This window comes from Odontesthes bonariensis, chromosome 14 (assembly GCF_027942865.1).
Source record: "Odontesthes bonariensis isolate fOdoBon6 chromosome 14, fOdoBon6.hap1, whole genome shotgun sequence".
Classification (NCBI taxonomy): Eukaryota; Metazoa; Chordata; class Actinopteri; order Atheriniformes; family Atherinopsidae; genus Odontesthes; species Odontesthes bonariensis.
In genome coordinates, this window is record NC_134519.1 from 2649600 (window position 1) to 2673968 (window position 24369).

Below are 24369 nucleotides of genomic sequence, written 5' to 3' on the forward strand. Positions count from 1 at the left end.
GGGCACAGCAGCTATCAGTCATCCTAAAGTCATGGGACCTCACAGAGGAGAGGAAGAGGTGAACGGCCTCTTCCTCTCCATGGTGGGTGTAAACTACGGAGGCCCGGAGCGGCCAGAAACTACAAATCAATACAAAAATATAAAACTGACCCAAAAACGTAAAAATGTGTCAATAAATGCAGTTTGAATGAATTTAACTTTGTTTCTAATTCACACGAACGCGTTAATAACGAGTTTCAACACCGTCTTTTTTTTATTTTACTGTTACATTAACTCTGAATATGACCCTCGGGGGTTTTTCTTTTCACTTATTTCTCCGTTCTGACATTTCTGTTTAATAAATGAATCATAAATTATTTAATCAAAATGACAAAGTAAAAGAGGAATATCACGACTGTTGGAAATTAAAGCAGAAATATAAATTTATTCCATATCCTCTGCATAAAAATGAATAATTAACTTCTTCACAGGTTCTTTTGGCAGTTTCAGGCCTCCGTAGACTGAGATGATGACGGGGGGGTTACTCACCTGGTGACGTCATCGTCTCCCAGCGTGCTCTTCGGCGTCGGGGAGAATCGTCCCGAGGACGCCGGCGGAGGGAGGGTCTGACTCAGGAAGTTGGGGGGGCTGATATGATTCTCCATGTGCTGCGTGTACGCTGGAACAGAGAGAGACCGTTTATAACATCTAAATCTGATAAATGAGATTAAATCTGTTCTATCGTCAAAACTAGTTTAATCCAGTTACTTTTCTTATAACTACTTAGAAAGAGTCCAACATGCTTTAATAACCCCACAGATGGATCAGTCGTCTCTTAATTGGGACCTAAAATAAGCTCATGGGTGAATCTTTAACACATTTAACTGTCTAACTGACCTTCACCAGGTACCCGAGTATCCTCACACACCTAAAACCAATCATCCAATCAGAGGACAGACCCCACTGAACCCGGCCAGGCCCACAGGTGTTGGGCCACCTGTGGTCAGGGTGAGAAAAGAAGCTTTTCACTCACAGTTGGTGAGGTCGGGCGGGGCGAAGCCGTCGTTCATGAAGACACTGTTGGGTTTTGCCACTTTCAAGTAGACCACGTCAGGAGTGTTTTTCAAGGCAGTGACGGCGTGTTCGTGGCTCACCTCCTCCAGGCAAGCGCTGTTCACCTGAGCACAGAGAGGCGACACTCAGCATCATCAGCACACACTCAGAGACAGCTAACAGCTTAGTTATTTTCTCCTTTAGCAGCAGCTAACGCTAACAGCTTAGTTATTTTCTCCTTTAGCAGCAGGTAACGCTAACAGCTTAGCTAATGAAGGTGACTGGTTTATTTATTTTCTCCTTTAGCAGCAGCTAACGCTAACAGCTTAGCTAATGAAGGTGACTGGTTTATTTATTTTCTCCTTTAGCAGCAGCTAATGCTAACAGCTTAGCTAATGAAGGTGCCTGGTTTATTTATTTTCTCCTTTAGCAGCAGCTAACGCTAACAGCTTAGCTAATGAAGGTGACTGGTTTATTTATTGAGTTATTTTCTCCTTTAGCAGCAGCTAATGCTAACAGCTTAGCTAATGAAGGTGACTGGTTTATTTATTTTCTCCTTTAGCAGCAGCTAACGCTAACAGCTTAGCTAATGAAGGTGACTGGTTTATTTATTTTCTCCTTTAGCAGCAGCTAATGCTAACAGCTTAGCTAATGAAGGTGACTGGTTTATTTATTTTCTCCTTTAGCAGCAGCTAACGCTAACACCTTAGCTAATGAAGGTGACTGGTTTATTTATTGAGTTATTTTCTCCTTTAGCAGCAGCTAATGCTAACAGCTTAGCTAATGAAGGTGACTGGTTTATTTATTTTCTCCTTTAGCAGCAGCTAACGCTAACACCTTAGCTAATGAAGGTGACTGGTTTATTTATTGAGTTATTTTCTCCTTTAGCAGCAGCTAATGCTAACAGCTTAGCTGATGAAGGTGACTGGTTTATTTATTGAGTTATTTTCTCCTTTAGCAGCAGCTAACGCTAACAGTTTAGCTAATGAAGATGACGTACACCAGCTTCTAAGGAGTTATTGCTGTTCCTTTAGCAGCAGCTAACGCTAACAGCTTAGCTAATGAAGGTGACGTACACCAGCTTCTAAGGAGTAATTGCTGCTCCTTTAGCAGCAGCTAATGCTAACAGCTTAGCTAATGAAGGGGACGTACACCAGCTTCTAAGGAGTTATTGCTGTTCCTTTAGCAGCAGCTAACGCTAACAGCTAACGCTAATGAAGGTGACGTACACCAGCTTCTAAGTAGTTATTGCTGTTCCTTTAGCAGCAGCTAACGCTAACAGCTAAAGCTAACAGCTAACGCTAATGAAGGTGACGTACACCAGCTTCTAAGGAGTTATTGCTGTTCCTTTAGCAGCAGCTAACGCTAACAGCTAAAGCTAACAGCTAACGCTAATGAAGGTGACGTACACCAGCTTCTAAGGAGTAATTGCTGCTCCTGTAGCAGCAGCTAACGCTAACAGCTTAGCTAATGAAGGTGACGTTCACCAGCTTCTAAGGAGTAATTGCTGCTCCTTTAGCAGCAGCTAATGCTAACAGCTTAGCTAATGAAGGGGACGTACACCAGCTTCTAAGGAGTTATTGCTGTTCCTTTAGCAGCAGCTAACGCTAACAGCTAACGCTAATGAAGGTGACGTACACCAGCTTCTAAGTAGTTATTGCTGTTCCTTTAGCAGCAGCTAACGCTAACAGCTAAAGCTAACAGCTAACGCTAATGAAGGTGACGTACACCAGCTTCTAAGGAACCGAAGACTTACAGCCAGCAGTTTGTCTCCGATCTGCAGCCTCCCGTCTTTGTGCGCAGCTCCACCTTCGATGATCTTGGTGACGTAGATGCTGTTGTCGCCCGGGATGTGCTGGTTCCCGACTCCACCCGCTATGCTGAACCCGAGACCTGCGGCAGACCGGGAGTCGGATCACTGGGTAAAACCGTTTACTTTGCACCCGCAGAGGGGACGTTTACGGCGACTTCACGCTACCTTTGGGTCCCTTCACCAGCTTCAGCTCCATCACCTTCTCTGAGACGGGTTTCCTCCGGCGCACGTAGAGTCGCACCAGAGAGCCCGCCTCCTTCAGCGCCTCCACGGCCCGGCTGTGCGTCACGTCCCGAACGTCCGCCTCGTTGACCCTCAGGATGACGTCGTTGACCCTGAAACAAAAAAAACAAAGAGAGCTCGGGTCACTTTTCCTCCAACATCTGGATTCAGAGCTCAACTCGTCTGGTCTGCCAGATTAAAGCGGACTGAGGTGAACTCGGGTCACTTCCTCCAACATCTGGACTCAGAGCTCAACTCGTCTGGTCTGCCAGATAAAAGCGGACTGAGGTGAACTCGGGTCACTTCCTCCAACATCTGGACTCAGAGCTCAACTCGTCTGGTCTGCCAGATTAAAGCGGACTGAGGTGAACTCGGGTCACTTCCTCCAACATCTGGATTCAAAGCTCAACTCGTCTGGTCTGCCAGATAAAAGCGGACTGAGGTGAACTCGGGTCACTTCCTCCAACATCTGGATTCAGAGTTCATCAACTCGTCTGGTCTGCCAGATTAAAGCGGACTGAGGTGAACTCGGGTCACTTCCTCCAACATCTGGATTCAGAGTTCATCAACTCGTCTGGTCTGCCAGATAAAAGCGGACTGAGGTGAACTCGGGTCACTTCCTCCAACATCTGGATTCAGAGCTCAACTCGTCTGGTCTGCCAGATAAAAGCGGACTGAGGTGAACTCGGGTCACTTCCTCCAACATCTGGATTCAGAGCTCAACTCGTCTGGTCTGCCAGATTAAAGCGAACTGAGGTGAACTCGGGTCACTTTTCCTCCAACATCTGGATTCAGAGCTCAACTCGTCTGGTCTGCCAGATTAAAGCGGACTGAGGTGAACTCGGGTCACTTCCTCCAACATCTGGATTCAGAGTTCATCAACTCGTCTGGTCTGCCAGATTAAAGCGGACTGAGGTGAACTCGGGTCACTTCCTCCAACATCTGGATTCAGAGCTCAACTCGTCTGGTCTGCCAGATAACAGCGGACTGAGGTGAACTCGGGTCACTTCCTCCAACATCTGGATTCAGAGCTCAACTCGTCTGGTCTGCCAGATTAAAGCGGACTGAGGTGAACTCGGGTCACTTCCTCCAACATCTGGATTCAGAGCTCATCAACTCGTCTGGTCTGCCAGATTAAAGCGGACTGAGGTGAACTCGGGTCACTTCCTCCAACATCTGGATTCAGAGTTCATCAACTCGTCTGGTCTGCCAGATTAAAGCGGACTGAGGTGAACTCGGGTCACTTCCTCCAACATCTGGATTCAGAGTTCATCAACTCGTCTGGTCTGCCAGATAAAAGCGGACTGAGGTGAACTCGGGTCACTTCCTCCAACATCTGGATTCAGAGCTCAACTCGTCTGGTCTGCCAGATTAAAGCGGACTGAGGTGAACTCGGGTCACTTCCTCCAACATCTGGATTCAGAGCTCAACTCGTCTGGTCTGCCAGATTAAAGCGGACTGAGGTGAACTCGGGTCACTTCCTCCAACATCTGGATTCAGAGCTCATCAACTCGTCTGGTCTGCCAGATTAAAGCGGACTGAGGTGAACTCGGGTCACTTCCTCCAACATCTGGATTCAGAGTTCATCAACTCGTCTGGTCTGCCAGATAAAAGCGGACTGAGGTGAACTCGGGTCACTTCCTCCAACATCTGGATTCAGAGCTCAACTCGTCTGGTCTGCCAGATTAAAGCGGACTGAGGTGAACTCGGGTCACTTCCTGCAACATCTGGATTCAGAGCTCATCAACTCGTCTGGTCTGCCAGATAAAAGCGGACTGAGGTGAACTCGGTGTCCAACAAACAGGAAACCTGAGACCGACTCTCTGCTGCATAATGAAAGAAGCAGCAAGAGGCCTCTGCGGACAGGCTGCAAAGCATTCTGGGAGTTGTAGGACCGTGAGGGTGAGTCTCACCTGACCAACATGTTCAGAGATATCTTTAGAATCCTTTTTTAAAGCCAACATCGGACAACTTCCTGATGCTTAGAACAATAATTCTGCATTAAATAACTCTGGAAATGAACCCGATAAATCAGACAAAATCAATCAGAAACGTTTCTTAAGCTTCGAACTGAAACCAGAGAAATAATATTCAGGACGGTTTGATGCTTTCTCGGAGAATAACCTCCAGCTGTGCGTGCGGTCTCACCTGAGCCGGCCGTCCTGGGCGGCGGCCCCTCCAGGTATGACTTTGGTGATGAAGATGCTGGGGTCGTCACCGATGTGGGGGTTGTCCGTGCCGCCTGCGATGCTGAAGCCCAGCCCCGAGTTTCCCTGGAAAACAGTCGACAGGAAGGAAAAACTGCGTTTATTCACCAATGTGGCTGTGGTGAAATAAAGAGTGAGAATCACTGCTCTAAAGGAGCAGAGACAGGACGACTGCGTGTAAAGAGGCAGCGGACAGGAGACTCTAACGTCCTGCAGGTCAATGAAGGCAGCACCCCCAACAAAAACCTTTATACAAGTTACTTCTTTTAGCTAGGAGATGCATTTTACTTCAGTGGATCAAGCCCAGACCTCCATCTGTTAACCCAGTGGTACGGAGAGATATTTAAAGTTCTGCCAATGGAGCGCCTGAGCCCAGTTTAAAGGGTAATGAGAGTTATTTTGATAAGCTGTGGGCTCCCTTCTTAAGCCCCCTTGGCACCTCTGTGTCCCCCTAATGTTTTTTCTCGGGCTGATTTTGTTTTATTGATACGGCTGCACAGTCCCTGTTCCATGGATGATGTCTGAATTGTAAACTCTTTTAGAACTTCCCATGAAAGGTCCATTATAGCATTGCTATTTTTGCTTGTTTTATTTCTGCTTATTTATTTTTTTATTTCTGTATTTATTTATTTTTTATTATTAGTTGTTTTTTGTCTCTCTTTCCATGTGTTATTCACTTTATGTCACTTTATTTTTACTTGCCTCTGCTGTCATGTATGTTCTCTGTTCTGTGTCTGTTTGAAAATGAATAAAATACTGATTAAAAAAAAAAAAGGCAGCATTTTTTTTTTTTTTTTTCAGAGAAGTATGATGATTTAGTGTATACCAACTATAAAAATGTCTTGTACACAGTTGGTATTCTGCAGAGTTGGGTCCCAGCGCATGCTTTTAGTTTTCCTCTGCAGCTCTCAGAGAGTGCAAACATTTGAGGCCAAATTTAGTAGAATAAGTCTGGCGACGTTCTAGAAAACTCCAACGATCCAGAAGCAGCAGTAAGCTCGCATCTTCTCTGGTCCAGCTGCTTGTCCTGGTTCAGAACTATGAATATGTTTGAAGCTGCGTGGGAAAGTCCAGGAACCGCAGTGTTTGGGTTAATTATGAGATTATGCTGCCGTCAAATGAGGTACAAAATATCACCAGACTTATCATTTAACTCATTTCTGTTGTGGTAAATTACTCTAAATGACTCTTTGCTGTCCATGGATCCATTTCTGCTGATCCCTCATAGATACGCATCCATCGTGTTGAGGATCATGTGACCACAGAGAGGGCGGTTCTGTTGGTATATAGGCTGCCTCATAAGGATGTCTATACCGTCTCTACACAGTCAGAGGTGTCTGCATGCATATCCGACAGATCTCGCACTTCTTTCACAGCCCCCCCGCCAGAGACCCCCGCGGCCCGGTCCCAGGGCGTCTTTCTGGGCTCAGAGAAATAAAGAGGAAGGCAGCTCGCCGTCTTACCCGCTCCAGCGTGATCTCCTCGTACTCATAGTCGGCCTCGGCGCCGTTCACCTGCAAACAAAACAAAAAGTTAAACTTTTCTCCTTCTTCTTCTTCTTCTCCTTCTTCTCCTTCTCCTTCTTCTTCTTCTTCTTCTTCTTCTTCTTCTGACTCAAACACGACCCATAATGCAACAGTCTCTGCACTGGAAAAAATGCCCCTCCATAAATAAGTAAAAAAACAACAAATAAAAGACGTTTTTGCTTGAAATAAGCAAAATAAATCTGCCAATGGAACTAGTGGAAATCGGCTTGTCAAGATTTCTTGAAATAAGATGTGATATTTAGGACTTTTGAGTTAAAAGTGATCTTGAAATTAGCTTAAAAACCTCTTCAAATGTAAAAAAAAAAAGCTTGTTTCATATGATATGTGACTCAAAACAATTTGTTTTCAAGACTTTTTCATTTAACAAGATATTCCAGATGTATTGTATTAAAACAAGTCCCTAAATCTGGCTGAAATGGTGCTTGTTAGGCAGCGGGGGGACTCACGTATGGGGGCGTGTCCAGGCTGTCTGCGTTGACCACCACCGGCGGAGGGTTGGCCTGCGGAGAGAGTCGGAGCGTCACAGAAGAAACAACCAACATGAAACCATCGACATCCACCCACAAAGCCTGAGCTCCACCCTGAGCTCCACCCTGAGCTCCACCCTGAACCCGAGCTGTGCCGACGCCACGGGTCCCGACGGCGCCGAACGCCGGCCGAGGTCACACGGGAAGCTGGGAGCGGGCCAAGTCGTACGTACGTGGCGGCGCTTCAGGCTGCAGAAGATGCACTTCTGAAGCATGAAGCCTTGAAGCGGTCCAATCAGGAGGTTCTGACCCGTCGCCTCTTCGTCTTCTCCGGCCACGGCGCCCGCCTCGCTCGCTCAGTCGTGTGTGCGGCCGCCTCGCCCGCCCGCTCGCTCAGTTTCTGCCCGACAGGAGCCAGATGGGCTCTTAAAAGTCAAATCTGGCATTTCTCCCTCTGCTTCCGTCTCTAATCTGCTCACTTCATCAGCGCCACAGCTGGACGCCGGACGCCAGACGCCGGGCCGAAGCCGACGCGGTGGCGGCGAGCGGCCAAATAAACGAGGAGATAAATCTACGGATGGATGGATGGAGCACAGACAGACAGACAAGTGCAGGGAAATAAAAACAGAAAAAGACCTGTGATGTCGGAGGGATGACGGCGGTCTCAGCTGGGATTGGCGAGATGGGGATCACGGGGATTATGGGAGATGAGGGCGGGGCCTCCTCGGCCTGCTGAACAATAGCACGGTGAGGTCAGAGGTCAGACAAACAGTGCAGCACAGACGGCAGCGGGAGGACGGAGGCTGTGTTTGGGACGTTTGTTTCCATGGCGCCGAGGCGTCAGATGGGCGGAGTTTGACAGAGCCGGGCCGTGCGGGGTGTCGGAGAGGTCGGCCAATCACAGGCGGCGGCGGCCGTGTGACTGACAGGCGTCCCGACACTTCCGCTTTGAGACGGTCCCGATGTGGCAAACTCCCCCATCTGCTGCTCAGAGGATTAAAGCCATCCTGAGAGTGCACGTGTGTGTGTGTGCATGCACATGTGTGTGTGCGTGCATGCGTGTCAGCTGACTTCATGTCATTAAAAAGCAGTGGAGCATGAACCCTGACAGACAGCGCTGAGGTCACACCGACCCTCAGGTTTCCACAGCTGGAAGCAGGAAAAATGTGGTAAAATCGGTTTAAATCAACAGAAGAAGAAGAAAATCTTTAAAAAGTCTCAACAAAAGTCAGATTCGGACATGTTTCCATCGAATAAATTCGACCGTGCAGCGTCTCCAGCAGGGGGCGCTGCAGGCTACGTTAGCGGTTACAGTCCAGTAGAAGAAGCAGTTGTCCAAACAAGAAACAAACTTCACAAGTAAACCAGGCTTCAGTCGGGTTTCTATCACCACGGAAACAAAGTTAAGGTGGAGGAAAAGGCTACTTTAGTGGCTGTGATTCAGTAGGACAGGGCTGTTCAAATGGCGGCCCGCGGGCCACATGCGGCCCAGAAGCAACACCCGAGTGGCCCAACTTCAGCCAAAATAAGCAGAGAAAAACCATGAAAAACACAGTTCGCGAAAATATGCTCAAAATTCCTACAGTAGATCAGAAAGACACTCCACGTAACCTAGCAACAAACAACCAACCCACAAGGCAGCGCGTTGCTCTGAAAGTTAGTGATGGAACCATGTTAGCAGCTCAACTCCAAATGGAAAAGTTCGTCTCTCTCAGCCCTCAAAGGATGAAAAACCGCCGTTTTATTTTACCGCCAACTCCACGCGGTTCTTTTTTCTTCAGTTAAACGCACCCTGTGATGTGCTACGGTCAGAAATAAGACCAGAATGTTACTTTGATTTCATTTCAAACGGGAGACGACATTTTGTGACCAAAATATTCTTTTTGGTATTGTGTTGTCCTTAAATAAGTAAGTTCATAAGGTTAAATAAATAATTCTAAAAATATTTCTGTGTTATTAAAAATGATTGCAAGTTGTTTAGACAAACAGTTCATGCTTTATATAAGTTTGTATAAAAAAATATTATCGGTAAATTCTACTTCCGGTCTTATTTGAGAAAAACAAAGATTCGTATGGAAACGTTATCAGATGCCATCCACTCTGAATCGTCAGGCAGGAACGCCGTAAGTTGGATTATATGGCAGCTTATACTGATTAGTTTGGATATTATTGTTGATTTTTCTGTAATGTTATTTTAACGAGCTTGAAGCACTTAATTTGTGTATATATGTCTCTACGTGTTGAGATGTATTTTCTGTCATTTCAGTTTTCACCACATGTTCATGAAGACCATTAAACAAGCTGCAAATAAAACTCCAGGGTCTTCATTTGTGGTTTAACTCGGTGTCACCAACATCCTTGTTGGAAACACTACAGCTATTTTAAAGTGAAAAACAGCTTTGCTGTTACCTCAGGTTCTGTTTATTTAGAGACGTTTTTAATGTTGATGTTCTTGTGTCAGATGTGTTTATTTCATTTTAAAAGGGAAAACTTTTTCATCACCACTGATGTGCACTTTTTGTTTTAATACCCGGGTTATTTCAGGAGTACTGTGACTACCTCAGTTCATTTAAAAGCTTTGAAATGTGTTTTACAACAATACGAAGATGGGAAATAATGAATAAACATCACATGTTATTTCATTAGTTGGTTTGAAATCTGTCATCACCTCCTAAAGGCCTGTTTATGGTGGGAAACCAGGTCGTCTGCGTGTGTGTCGCAGTTAACGCAGACATGCCCCCCCCCTTCCGCAGACACTCTGGTGCACCTCCCCAAAATTGTAACTGACCGCAGACAGTGCCGCAGATATCGCCGCAGGGAGGAGAGAAAGGAGGCCTCTGATTGGTCAACTCTACATCCGCTCTACACTATGCGTATTTCCGGTTTGCTAACCGGCTAATGGTGACGCTAACCGTGCTAACCGTGACGATTCTTTCGCCTCTCTGCCAGCTCCAGTAGTAGCAATATTTCTTCTATTTCTAGATCGATCAGCTGCATCTCAATCAAAGTGCGCATTCGTCCAGTCGCCATTGTTGTTGAATGACCTCCGTAACCGGAAGAGAAACACGCCACCCACCTCACCCACAATCCTAGCTTGTTCGTGATTGTCCCTCTTGCGTTGTGGCGTGGGATTAACATAGCGCAGACAGCGCTTCAAAAGTAGGCATAAATCAAAAATAACTGCGTCATGTCTGCGACACACTGCTGCAAGAGTATACACGGCCCTTTACTGACCGCTGAAAATGTCCGCTTAAGGTCTCGGTCTATATATAGATAGATATCTATAGATATATATCTATCTGAGTGTTTCTTTCTATTCATTTTCAAACCGATTCACTTTTACCTGGATGTGATTTAGTCAGTTTTAACCTGTAAAAGTTTGTTTCTAAAACCAAAATAATTTGAATTAAAACAGAAACACTAATAAAATAATATTTCTGCCTGCATGACATCACAAAGACGACCTCAGAACCTTCATCACCTCCGTTACACAACGGCAGGAAGTTCTGCCGAGCGTCCGATGCTGCTGCTAAAATTAGCCGCGCACATCGAGCGCATCGACCCGTCAGCCCTACTTCTGGAAGCTGCCGACGGCCCGATGCCTCCAACATCAGCCCCAGAGACGGAGCCCAGAGTCCGGCTGGGAGTGAGCGCTCCTGCACACGCAGGATCTCTGAGCCCAGAGTCCGGCTGGGAGTGAGCGCTCCTGCACACGCAGGATCTCTGAGCCCAGAGTCCGGCTGGGCGTGAGCGCTCCTGCACACGCAGGATCTCTGAGCCCAGAGTCCGGCTGGGAGTGAGCGCTCCTGTAACACGCAGGATCTCTGAGCCCAGAGTCCGGCTGGGAGTGAGCGCTCCCGCGCACACAGGATCTCTGAGCCGGAGGAGCAACATCCTGGGACAAAACTAACCAACTTTTACAGTTCAATGTGTAAAGCGTTCCTAAATGATGTCGGTTTCCCTTTCAGGAGCCGACTCAAACGTTTCTTCTTCCTTTTCAAGCCAACTTTCAGCCGAACGTCTCCATGTTTCTCCGATTTAAATCCATCAAACAACCTGTGACGGCAGCAGAAATGACCGGAAAGCGCTGAGCGGCGAGGAGGAGGGACGGAGGTTTCAGACGCCACGCATCGACTCCCCCCGACACCCGAACAGGTCAGAGGTCACCATAACAACAGTACAGCCTCCCAGCTCCGACCTTCCTCGGTCTCAAACCTAGGAAACGGTAACGTTCCCGGGAGGTTTCCGGCCCCCGAGCAGAACTTTTTTTCCGGGTACCTTGCTGAAGGCGAAGGGAACCCAGGGAATCTCCTTCCTGCCGCTGACCACCTTGGCCGTGCTCTTGGTCGGGCTCTTCTTGACGCTGTCGCGCAGGTTGAGGAAGCGGCTGCGGGCTCTGAAGGACGCCGGCACGGTGCAGGCGGTGAAGGCGGACAGGGACGGCGGCGGCGGCGGGCGGCCAGGCTGCTGCTGCTGCTGCTGCTGAAGGTGGAGCTCGATGGCGTGCTGCCGCTGCAGCGGGTGCAGGTGGGCCAGGGACTCCTGGAGGCCGGCGTCCACCACCGGCAGCTTCCTCTCGCCCACGTCGGCGGCCCTGGAGGCGAGCTCCTGCCAGGGGTGGCGCGCGGTCATCCCGGAGGAGAGTCCCGCTCCGAGGTGAATAATAGATGACGGCTGCGTCCTTCAGACCTGGACGGGCTCGTTTGAACACATCCGAACCCTCCCTCTCCTCTCCCACTCTGTAGCCAATTAATCGGCGAGGCACATGTCAGCGCGGTGGGGGGGGGAGGGGTGGCGCCACTCGCTGCATGAATAATCGATGTGACCCCCGGGGAGTCAGACACAGAGGGGGAGGGGCGTGCGGTCCTCTGAACCGGGAGCTGATTTCATTCATTCTACATCTGGATTGATCCGATTTAAACCTCCAACCGGATCAAACCGGCTCCGTCACAGTTTAAACACCCGACGTGTGTCCCAGTGACCTCAGACCGGTCGGTTTAGAAGTGTCGCTCACCACTGGAGGCATCCGGGGGCCGGGGGGCAGTTACCGGCTCCCTTCTCCCTCCTGAAACATGAGCAGCCAGCAGCCGCTTTAATATTTTACCAGGATTCAGCTGAGAGGTTTGGCTGTGAGTAACCTGGCCAAGTTTGGAGCTATTACCATTAAATCTGTAGGACGAGTTCATTAAAATGCGAGTTGTGGGGAAAAAAAAAAAACACGCTTCCAACCACCAGCAGATGGCGCTGTAGGCGGATATCACTGGCAGATATGTTATATGTGCACGTTCAGGCTGGGTCCAGCAAGTTGGTCACAGGCACCAAAAACAATCCTCTTTGGCATCGAACGCCTGAACAGAACAACGCCTGACAGCCTCTCATCTAAAGACCGTCTCACTGAGTTCCAGTCCAGATCTGTCTGACAACAACTAGATCATTTCCCATCATGCATCTGGTGGAAGATCTCTACAACAGTGAAGAACGATAAGCAGCTTTCAGGTGAAACATCGCGGAGACATTTGTGTTGTTGCCGATTTGCATAAAACGCGGAAAAAGATTTAAGATGATAAAAAAATTCAAATAAAAATTTATGTGAGAAAGACAACCGGACTGAGTTTTATAACTGAGATCACAATTTATTCCGACACTCTCACACTTTTACCGCTTTAATGTCGGGAAATGTGTATTTTTCAGGCTAAAACACAGTTTAGACTTCTGCTTCTGGACTGAAATTATAGGTAAAATCCAGATAAAAAGATACATAATCCATCATCAGTAATATTATCAATAACAAAGAAGGTTTGTGTATAATAATGTGACGTATCTGTTAGAAATCGCATGTCTCAGACGGGAATGAAACGAACAACCACCAAAACGAAGGAGCCTCAGGTTTAAAAACACAAAGCTGAATCACTGTAAACCTGCAGTTCATATAAAGGCCAGCAGGGGGCCTTTCATCCCTCAGGACACAGTATGAGGTCCGATTCTGTAGATGTTTATTAAACAGGTGACAGGTAGGGAATTATGCAAAACATGCGGGAAAAGTGTAGCGATTCCACGATGTTTATTAGACAGTGACAGGTAGGGAATTATGCAAAACATGCGGGAAAAGTGTAGCGATTCCATGATGTTTATTAGACAGTGACAGGTAGGGAATTATGCAAAACATGCGGGAAAAGTGTAGCGATTCCAAGATGTTTATTAGACAGTGACAGGTAGGGAATTATGCAAAACATGCAGGAAAAGTGTAGCGATTCCAAGATGTTTATTAGACAGTGACAGGTAGGGAATTATGCAAAACATGCGGGAAAAGTGTAGCGATTCCAAGATGTTTATTAGACAGTGACAGGTAGGGAATTATGCAAAACATGCGGGAAAAGTGTAGCGATTCCAAGATGTTTATTAGACAGTGATAGATAGGGAATTATGCAAAACATGCGGGAAAAGTGTAGCGATTCCAAGATGTTTATTAGACAGTGACAGGTAGGGAATTATGCAAAACATGTGGGAAAAGTGTAGCGATTCCAAGATGTTTATTAGACAGTGACAGGTAGGGAATTATGCAAAACATGCGGGAAAAGTGTAGCGACTCCAGAAACATTGACCTCGACACCATGTGTAACAGACCAGGACAGTGAAGAGAGGCTAACTGAACACTGAGCTCAGACCAGGAGTCAAAACGCTGCCCAACATTAAGTCTGCCGACTGCTCGGTGCAGAGCGCCAGGAGTGCAGCTGAATGGTGCAAGGCCGAAACGAGTGGTTTGATCGTACTGCGTCCGTCAGCCATCAAACTTAACTTAACCCATTTAGGCCTAAAACGCCTGGAAAAGAATGCCTGTAAAACCTATGGGCGATTTCAGAAATACCCCCTAAAACCTAAAGTTTTTCTGGTCTCTGTAGCAGATAGAAACAAAAAAGTATTTGAGAGCTTACACCTGTGGCTTTCTTTGGAAATTGAGTTTATTTACATACACCTTCACGAAAATAGAAAATGTAAAAAGTAAATTGCAGGAACGGCACTATTTTCAATTAGAAAACAGTAATAAAATAAAATAAGGGTGTGTCATCTGCAGGTAAATCGACTTTCACCCCTGGTGTGAGGTTGAAATCTCTCCCGTCGATTGTCAGCCTTCCACTCACATTCAAACCCTTCAAAATCATCCTCGTTATCGTCAAACATATGTGCTAGCCATAAATATCGATCAATTGGGTCAGCACGTTCATCAGCATCATCAAAGCCAAGAAACTCCTCAAATCGCTACCGTCTGAAATGTCTTGTTCGATGTAACTTACTTAACTTCAAAACAATGACACGAGGAACATGACGACACTCTCACGTGTCTATTATAATGCATTTCAATGGCGCAGAGGTCAATGATTGGTGCAAAACAACCCTTACACAGGAAAAAAGACGTGTACGCTTTCCAGGCCTTAATGGTAGAATAACGCAACAGCGCCCCCGGCTTTAAAGGTAGAAATGCGGCAATGCTTTCCCGGCCTAAATGGGTTAAGCAGACGGGGAGGTGACGAACGGCCCGGGTGGAGAGCGATGGAAGGTGGGCATTCCTAAATGTTAACAGAAATTTACATTTGTCAGTTTAGGTCCCGTTTAGAGTAAAACAGGCAGTAAAGCGGGTCAGGCAGAACCATGATGACACCGACCGATTCACCGTTAGCTCAGAACAACCAGCTGGACCCAGACGGCGGTCATCCGACAATCAGGAGGTCAGCGGTTTGACCCCGACGCTGAACCCTGCATGACCTCCACTTAGAGGTCCATTAGCTTCCATTTGTTGACCAATGAGCTGCTGGAAAATCAGTGAAGTCGTTACCAGAGCCAACTGTTTACTGCTGCCCCACAAAGTCCAGAATGTAAAGGGCAGATGGTAAAAGATCGTTTAACCCGTTTAACACTCTGAATACGTCATGACGCCATGCCATCCCATCAAAGCTGAGGAGCTCATCAATATTCATATGTTTATGGATCAGTACCAGCACCAGAATCCTATGACACCATGGTTGGATCTCCGGTTTAACTGGTAGAATTCAGTCTTTAAAAAAAAAAAAAATAATCAACAAATAATCAATAAAATGTAAAATACGACTTAGGCGCCGACATGACAAAGTGTGGTTGGACACAGATCACGAGAGATTGCTTCTTTGTGCTGAGGTTTTTCTCCTCCTCTCCCCCAATGTGTTATTTCCTCTCTCATTCTACCCTTTTCTTATTAACGCTTCACTAAGAGAAAAACTTAGTCATATTCAAATGGTTTATAAAGACCTATTATCACTGTATAAACCTTAATATTTCAAATTCAAAAAATTCAATTCAAAAATACTTTATTTATCCCAGAGGGAAATTAAATGTTGATGTAGCTCAATTAAATCAAGGAGTTATTATAGATGCTGATGGCTGTGGGCAGGAAAGATTTCCTGTAGCGGTCCGTTTTGCATCCAAACTGAAGAAGCCTTTGACTGAAGAGACTCTGTTTTCCGATAACAGTCTCATGGAGAGGATGTTCAGGGTTGTCCATAATTCTCTTGATTTTATGCAAAATCCTTCTTTGCATTATTGTCTCCAGAGGTTCCACAGTCGTCCCCAGAACAGAACCAGCCTCTCAGATGAAAGTTTTTTACCCAAGTCCCCTTTCATTTATGGACCATTGAACGGCTTTTTAAATGCTCCCTCTTAGAGGAAAGCTTAGCCATATTTATCATTCATTATATCAACCGTTCTGTTATTAGCTATATTTTTAAATGCCTCCTCTTAGAGGGAAGTTTATCCATGTTTGTTAGCTTTTGTTAGTTTACTCAAATTACCTGTTATAGTTCTAGCAATCCTACTATTAGCTAAATTTACTTTTGCTCTGTTATAGTTCTAGCAATCCTACTATTAGCTAAATTTACTTTTGCTCTGTTATAGTTATACCAATCCTACTATTAGCTAAATTTACTTTTGCTCTGTTATAGTTATACCAATCTTACTATTAGCTAAATTTACTTTTGCTCTGTTATAGTTATACCAATCCTACTATTAGCTAAATTTACTTTTGCTCTGTTATAGTTATACCAATCCTACTATTAGCTAAATTTACTTTTGCTCTGTTATAGTTATACCAATCCTACTATTAGCTAAATTTACTTTTGCTCTGTTATAGTTATACCAATCTTACTATTAGCTAAATTTACTTTTGCTCTGTTATAGTTATACCAATCCTACTATTAGCTAAATTTACTTTTGCTCTGTTATAGTTCTAGCAATCCTACTATTAGCTAAATTTACTTTTGCTCTGTTATAGTTATACCAATCCTACTATTAGCTAAATTTACTTTTGCTCTGTTATAGTTATACCAATCTTACTATTAGCTAAATTTACTTTTGCTCTGTTATAGTTATACCAATCCTACTATTAGCTAAATTTACTTTTGCTCTGTTATAGTTATACCAATCCTACTATTAGCTAAATTTACTTTTGCTCTGTTATAGTTATACCAATCTTACTATTAGCTAAATTTACTTTTGCTCTGTTATAGTTATACCAATCCTACTATTAGCTAAATTTACTTTTGCTCTGTTATAGTTATACCAATCCTACTGTTAGCTAAATTTACTTTTGCTCTGTTATAGTTATACCAATCTTACAGTTAGCTAAAATTACCCGATTGATGTTTTTATTTACCTGTATTTCTGTATTTCTTTATGTAAAGCACATTGAGTTGCCTGTGGTATGAAATGCGCTATATAAATAAAGATTGATTGATAAAGTCAAGGTTTGAGACGTCCAACAAAGCTCATGTTCAACTGTTGTGTTCCCAAAAAGCAGAATCCATAAACTGATCTTCATCAAATATCTGCTCAAATGACGCCGTGGGGAACAGTAACTCAGGCCGCTGACCCAAACAGAACCGAGCAGGATTCACAGTTAACTGAGCAGCAGAGCTGCAGCTCCACCTGCTGGTCAGACCGCAGATAAACTGCTGGAGAACAGATTTAATCACTTTAAAACCACCACAGAGGAGCTGGGCAGGATTAACCAACACATTTTAAGTCTTAAATGTGCAAATTTATGCAGCAGCAGCTCTGAAATCTGTTCCTCTAACATGTGGAGGGAATAAAGCTTTAACCAGTGTCTATTTCAACAAAAAAACTGAACATCTGTTCGGGTTTGAAGACCTGCTGATGGAGAAAGTCGATCTCCAGTCCGAAGATGGCTGAAACAGGTTCAGTTGTCAGACAGAAGACCAAACACCAGCAGAGTTCTAATAAATCTGAATCTGAGGCTCAAACAATCTCTAATAACTCCTTCAGAATGGATTTAAAAGGAGATTTAAAAGATCAGTTTCAGATCGATATCTGAATGCTTTGATGTCTCATTATCATCCTCTCGGAGCAAATGGGGCCAGAAAACCACATTTAAAGCAACACAACGCGGGTCAGAAAACCACATTTAAAGCAACAAAACGCGGGTCAGAAAACCACATTTAAAGCACATTTAAAGCAACAAAATGTGGGTCAGAAAACCACATTTAAAGCACATTTAAAGCAACAAAACGCGGGTCAGAAAACTACATTTAAAGCAACAAAACGCGGGTCAGAAAACCACATTTAAAGCACATTTAAAGCAACAAAATGTGGGTCAGAAAACCACCTTTAAAGCAACAAAACGCGGGTCAGAAAACCACATTTAAAGCAACAAAACGCGGGTCAGAAAACCACATTTAAAGCAACAAAACGCGGGTCAGAAAACCACATTTAAAGCAACAAAACGCGGGTCAGAAAACCACATTTAAAGCAACAAAACGTGGGTCAGAAAACCACATTTAAAGCACATTTAAAGAAACAAAACGCGGGTCAGAAAACCACATTTAAACCACATTTAAAGCAACAAAACGTGGGTCAGAAAACCACATTTAAACCACATTTAAAGCAACAAAACGCGGGTCAGAAAACCACATTTAAAGCACATTTAAAGCAACAAAACGCGGGTCAGAAAACCACATTTAAAGCACATTTAAAGAAACAAAACGCGGGTCAGAAAACCACATTTAAACCACATTTAAAGCAACAAAACGCGGGTCAGAAAACCACATTTAAACCACATTTAAAGCAACAAAACGTGGGTCAGAAAACCACATTTAAACCACATTTAAAGCAACAAAACGCGGGTCAGAAAACCACATTTAAAGCACATTTAAAGCAACAAAACGCGGGTCAGAAAACCACATTTAAAGCACATTTAAAGAAACAAAACGCGGGTCAGAAAACCACCTTTAAAGCAACAAAACGTGGGTCAGAAAACCACCTTTAAAGCAACAAAACTGGACTGGACTGATGGGGGAACTGGGGTTTTACACACAACTTTGGGTCCAAATCAATGGTTCAGACCCTGATCAGGTCACATTATAACCGATAAAACCACGAAGCATTCAGCTGCCAAAGATAAAGATCACACACTGAGACCTCCGTCTTCAATAATTAATCCAGAACTGACCCACTTTCAGTTTTTAAACTGCAGGATTAACCCCGGACAACTTCTCTCTGAACTCACTCTGAACTGGACTGTAACTGGGTTAAACTGGACTGTAACTGGGTTAAACTGGACTGTAACTGGGTTAAACTGGACTGTAACTGGGTTAAACTGGACTGTAACTGGGTTGAACTGGACTGTAACTGGGTTGAACTGGACTGTAACTGGGTTGAACTGGACTGTAACTGGGTTGAACTGGACTGTAACTGGGTTAAACTGGACTGTAACTGGGTTAAACTGGACTGTAACTGGGTTGAACTGGACTGTAACTGGGTTAAACTGGACTGTAACTGGGTTGAACTGGACTGTAACTGGGTTAAACTGGACTGTAACTGGGTTGAACTGGACTGTAACTGGGTTGAACTGGACTGTAACTGGGTTAAACTGGACTGTAACTGGGTTAAACTGGACTGTAACTGGGTTAAACTGGACTGTAACTGGGTTAAACTGGACTGTAACTGGGTTGAACTGGACTGTAACTGGGTTGAACTGGACTGTAACTGGGTTAAACTGGACTGTAACTGGGTTGAACTGGACTGTAACTGGGTTGAACTGGACTGTAAATGGGTTGAACTGGACTGTAAATGGGTTGAACTGGACTGTAACTGGGTTGAACTGGACTGTAACTGGGTTGAACTGGACTGTAACTGGGTTGAACTGGACTGTAACTGGGTTAAACTGGACTGTAACTGGGTTGAACTGGACTGTAACTGGGTTAAACTGGACTGTAACTGGGTTAAACTGGACTGTAACTGGGTTAAATTGGACTGTAACTGGGTTGAACTGGACTGTAACTGGGTTGAACTGGACTGTAACTGGGTTAAATTGGACCGTAACTGGGTTGAACCTGTTCCTTGACCTTAAAAAGGCTTTCGACACTGTTAACCAAAAAATTAACAGACTTCAATTTCTCGCCGGAGGCAGTTCAGTGGCTTAAATTATACTTATCCTCAAGAAAACATCGGGCCTCATGCAAGAACCGTCCGTACGCACAGATTTGTTCTTAAATCATCCGTACGAGTGATTTAAGAGAATTTGCGCATTCACCAATCTTTTCGTATTTTACGTTTTCTTTCAGGTACAAACATAATTTACGAGTGATCCAGACCTGTCGTAGGAGTTTCCTAAAATAGTCCGCTGTTATTCCAATCAAGTTTGCTTGACTATTGGATTGAATATTTAATTACTTTGAAGAAAACATAAATAAATATATACATTATACCCCATAATGATGCTGAAATTATTCTGTTTGACTTAAATTATGCACTAATTGAAGGTTAATCTGACTCTGTATATAACAAGGTCAATGGGAAGCGTAACCAGCGGCTGATTTTCTACTTTTGGATGCCTTAGCGCGTCAGGCTCTTGGAAGAGAGCGTGTGTTCCGAGACCGAGTAGATGTCCTGCGGAGACAGACGAATGGCTGACATCGCGATTAAGATTCCCAAGGACTGTGCTGCTGCAAATAAGCAGCTTGCTGGAGCCACGACTCCAGAGAGAAACACGCCGATCAAACCCAATTCCACCACACGTCCAGGTCCTCACCACCCTTGGATTTTTGGCCACTGGAACCTTTCAGAGGGAGATTGGAGACAGATCGGGGGTGTCCCAGTCCTCTGTGAGCCGTGCGCTCCCCTTGGTCATCAAAGCTCTCATCAGTTTATCACCCATGGTGCATCAGATTCCCATACACCGCTGTCCAACAAGTACAGATTAAGAGGGACTTTCATGCCGTGGCTGGACTGCCAAACATAATCGGAGCAGCAGACTGCACACATATACGCATCAAAGCACCCGTGAGCTTAAGGCCAGGTGGGTGTGTTTCCATACATCGTTCATGGCGCAATATTGCCATGAACGAGGGTCTCCTGCTCCCTGAACCAGCCCAGGCAGACCAGAAGGTGCCAGAAGACCCCCCTCATGGACCGCCCCATCAGAGTGCCATCGTGATGAGGCAACAGCTGATTGCACGGCTTTAGCTGCAGTCATCGAGCGCCTGCCCAGGGCGAGACTTTTTTTTTTAAGCCATTTTCATATCAAACCATTAATTTTTTTATTTTGGTGACATGGAATTAACAGCACTCGTAATTGCTTCCCATTTCTTGGCTTTAGCAGGTCCCGTAATTCCACTGCTGACACTGCTAAAAATGACAGATTTTCCTTTTTGGATCTCTGAAAGCAGAACTTCAATCTCAGAGCCCGTAAAGTTGTTCTTTTTGTCATTCTCATGACTCAACATTCAACACTTCCTGGCATAGGAGAGAGGAAGCACTGCCTTATATGGTATCATTTAGGGCGTGGAGTATGCACATCTACTATCCTCGTGCACGTGAACTTAGATACGCACAGGTGTGATTCATCATTTACACAGGACGTTTACACACTTTTTCCGAAGTTAAGAGCGCTTGTTGAATCTGACGTGGCGTGTTCGTACGAGACCTTCTTACGAAAAAAATGAGAGAAATTTAGAATAAAAACACGAAAATGTTGGATGTCTCTGTCGGTGTGCCGCAAGGATCAATACTGGGTCCTCTGTTATTCTCCCTGAACATAAATGATCTTCCCAAAACATGTAATAATGTGAATTTCCAAATGTATGCAGATGATGCTGTAATTTATACTCATGCAAGTAGCGTTAAAGAGGCAGCTTCTATTCTGACCTCAGCCATGGAGCAAGTAAATGACTGGCCTTTCAAATCATGTTTGCTTCTCAATTCCAAAAAACGGTCTGTTTGATGTTCTCAAAGCAATCAAAAGAAATAAAAAGTTCCGGAGTACTCTTGAGAGGAGAAGAATTACAACTTGTCACAGAATTCAAGTACCTCGGCGTGATACTTGATTCCACTTTGACCTTCAAAAATCATATTAAAAAACTGGCCAATACTGTAAAATTTAACCTTAACAATTTAAACAAATCAAGTCTTTTTTAACACTTGGTGCTGCCAGAATGTTTCTCCATTCAATGGTTTTATCTCACATTGAATAATTGCATCACTGTACAAAAAATCTCTTAAAGTTTTTCACCGAAAACCCAATTCTTTTCATGTATGTAATGTTTTAAACAAGTACTATCTTTTAAATTTTGAAAACTTTATTCATTTTAAGTATGTATGGTTCATTTATAAAGCGCTACATGGACTAGCCGCACCTCCAGTGTTTACCTTGTTCAAACCTAGGAATTCAAGTGGCCTGAGAACCAGAGGAGACTGTGAGGTCCCCCACAGGAAAACTCTCTCTGTGAGGGCCACCAACATCTGGAACAGTCTTCCCCACACTGATCAGCTTTAGAGCTCAAACTATGGCTGAAAGCAAACCAGTCATGTGACCATTAGACTCTAAACATTCCCTGTGACGCTTCTATTGTATATTATATTTTCTTTCTTGTGTATTTGCCTGCCTGGGGACTACGGATGAAAACTAGCTTTGTAGCTATAATCCGGCATATTTACATTTGTTTTTATACTGTTGTTCATTAATGTGCATTGTACCTATTCAAATAAATAAATAAATAAAAAGAACTGGACTGTAACTGGAGTACCTTTGAAGCCTGGAGATGACTCGGTGCTTTTTAATAAAACTGAACTGAAAATTGAACTCGTCAGCTGCTCATTTGTGGACCCTTTACAGAAGTTTCTCTGAAAACAGCCGATTATCACTCTACGAGCCGAGCGTGCACGTTTATCACTCTACGAGCGTGCACGTTTTTCACTCTACGAGCCGAGCGTGCACGTTTATCACTCTACGAGCGTGCACGTTTATCACTCTACGAGCCGAGCGTGCACGTCTATCACTCTTTATAGGCGGAGCGTGCACGTTTATCACTCTTTATAGGCCGAGCGTGCACGTTTTTCACTCTACGAGCGTGCACGTTTATCACTTTTTATAGGCAGAGCGTGCACGTTTCTCACTCTTTATAGGCCGAGCGTGCATGTTTATCACTCTACGAGCGTGCACGTTTATCACTCTCTTTACGAGCCGAGCGTGCACGTTTTTCATCCTCCACAGACTGACGCACGTTTGAAGCTTTTCAAACCTGCAAATAACAGTTAATGAAGAGGGAGAAGTTGGACGTGCACGTGTGTGCACGTGTGCGTTCGAGGCTGTAAACGAGGATGTGATGCGGGAGCCAGGAGGTTGCTAGGCAACGCGGAGAAAGGCATGTGGCACTGCAGGGGTTCCTCACATCTGGCTGCTGCTTATGCAGGAGAATCTCCGGACTCATAACAACCTGCAGCCTCCTGAAAGCTCCGTCCGCCGCCGCCGGCGCCCCCCCCCCCAACATGACGCCGCACCCCCCTCCCCCCACATGACGCCGCACATGGAGGCGGCGAGCTCGCTGCCACGCCACCTCAGATCTGCACTTCCTGAACGTTTCTGCCCATCACGACAGCAGCGGGTTTCTGTGAATCCGTCACATGACGCAGCAGCAACTCTGAGACTGATCCAGCGGCGCCACAACAACAAACACGGCGAGGGGGGGGCGAGGAGGGGGGACCTACCAGCAGGCGCCGGTGCAGCCGCTTGGTCCTCCTCAGGGTGCCCATGATGCGGCGGCCCATCTTCTTGGCGTACCACACAGAGCTCAGCATGCTGCTGCTGCTGCAGGCTGCCGGGTGGAGGAGGAGGTGGAGCCGGCTGGAGAGCAGACGCTGGGAGGGGGGCTTAACTCCACCTTAACCCCCCCCCCTCACAGACACAAACAGGGAGGCTGCAGAGGAGCTGACGGAGGAGGAGCTGCCGCTTCAGGAGCAGCAGAGGAAGAACGCCGCCGTCCTGCTGTCACGCTTCATGAGACGGCGAATTAACCGGCCCGAGAGAGAGAGAGAGCAGGAGGAAGAGGAGAGCCTCCGTCTGTGTGAGGCAACAACAGACTGCAGGGCTGACGGAGGCTTTAAAGAGAGCAGGCGGAGGGGAAGTTGGTCTGATCTCTGCAGAGAGCCTCCTCCTCCTCCTCCTCCTCCTCCTCCTCCTCCTCCTCCTCCTCCTCCTCCTCCTCCTCCTCCTCCTCCTCCTCCTCCTCCTCCTCCTCCTCCTCCTCCTCCTCCTCCTCCTCCTCCTCCTCCTCCTCCTCCTCCTCCTCCTCCTCCTCCTCCTCCTCCTCCTCCTCACTTGGGCTCCCGTCCCTAAACAATGAGTCGGCGGGCCAACGCCACAGAAACGCTGAGTAATCACAGCTGAGACGGACACGTTTGGGTTTTAATCTGGGAAGAGTTTAAAGGGCAATTCCAAACATTACGGCAGAGATGGGGACTCGAGTCGCTGTTATGATGACTTGTGACGACAAAAAATAAAAGACTTGAGACTCGGACTTGGAAGTTAAAGACTCGGCACTTGACTTGAATGACTTGAGTGTTAAGCATCTAGCATAACTTCCAACTTTGTTCGTCATTTGAAGATCCATTCTGACCAGTAAGTGCTTCAAATTAGCTAATATTATCCTGTTAGCCTAGCCGGTAGTTAGCTAACGTTAGCTTGATATGATACGGGGTGGACAGGTTGGACACATTGGCCAATGATGTTTACTGACAGTTACTTATATCTTTGTGTTTTCACT

The 24369-nt window shown here is 45.5% G+C and overlaps 1 protein-coding gene across 16 annotated transcripts in view; it reads right to left on the bottom strand.

Moving 5' to 3' along the window:
* Positions 1–24369, bottom strand: part of dlg1b (discs large MAGUK scaffold protein 1b) — a 134459-nt gene that overhangs the window by 25728 nt on the left and 84362 nt on the right. For 7 of the 16 annotated variants that reach the window (XM_075482530.1, XM_075482522.1, XM_075482517.1 and 4 more), the window contains 8 exons: positions 7925–8020; positions 7268–7321; positions 6738–6788; positions 5216–5340; positions 3011–3180; positions 2789–2925; positions 1013–1157; positions 529–658 (listed from right to left, as the gene is read on the bottom strand). In XM_075482530.1, the coding sequence (XP_075338645.1) occupies positions 529–658; positions 1013–1157; positions 2789–2925; positions 3011–3180; positions 5216–5340; positions 6738–6788; positions 7268–7321; positions 7925–8020 (908 nt within the window). Of the gene's footprint in view, positions 1–528; positions 659–1012; positions 1158–2788; positions 2926–3010; positions 3181–5215; positions 5341–6737; positions 6789–7267; positions 7322–7924; positions 8021–23314; positions 23625–24369 lie in introns of those variants that run through there. The other 9 variants (XM_075482515.1, XM_075482513.1, XM_075482520.1 and 6 more) reach the window with 3 other exon arrangements.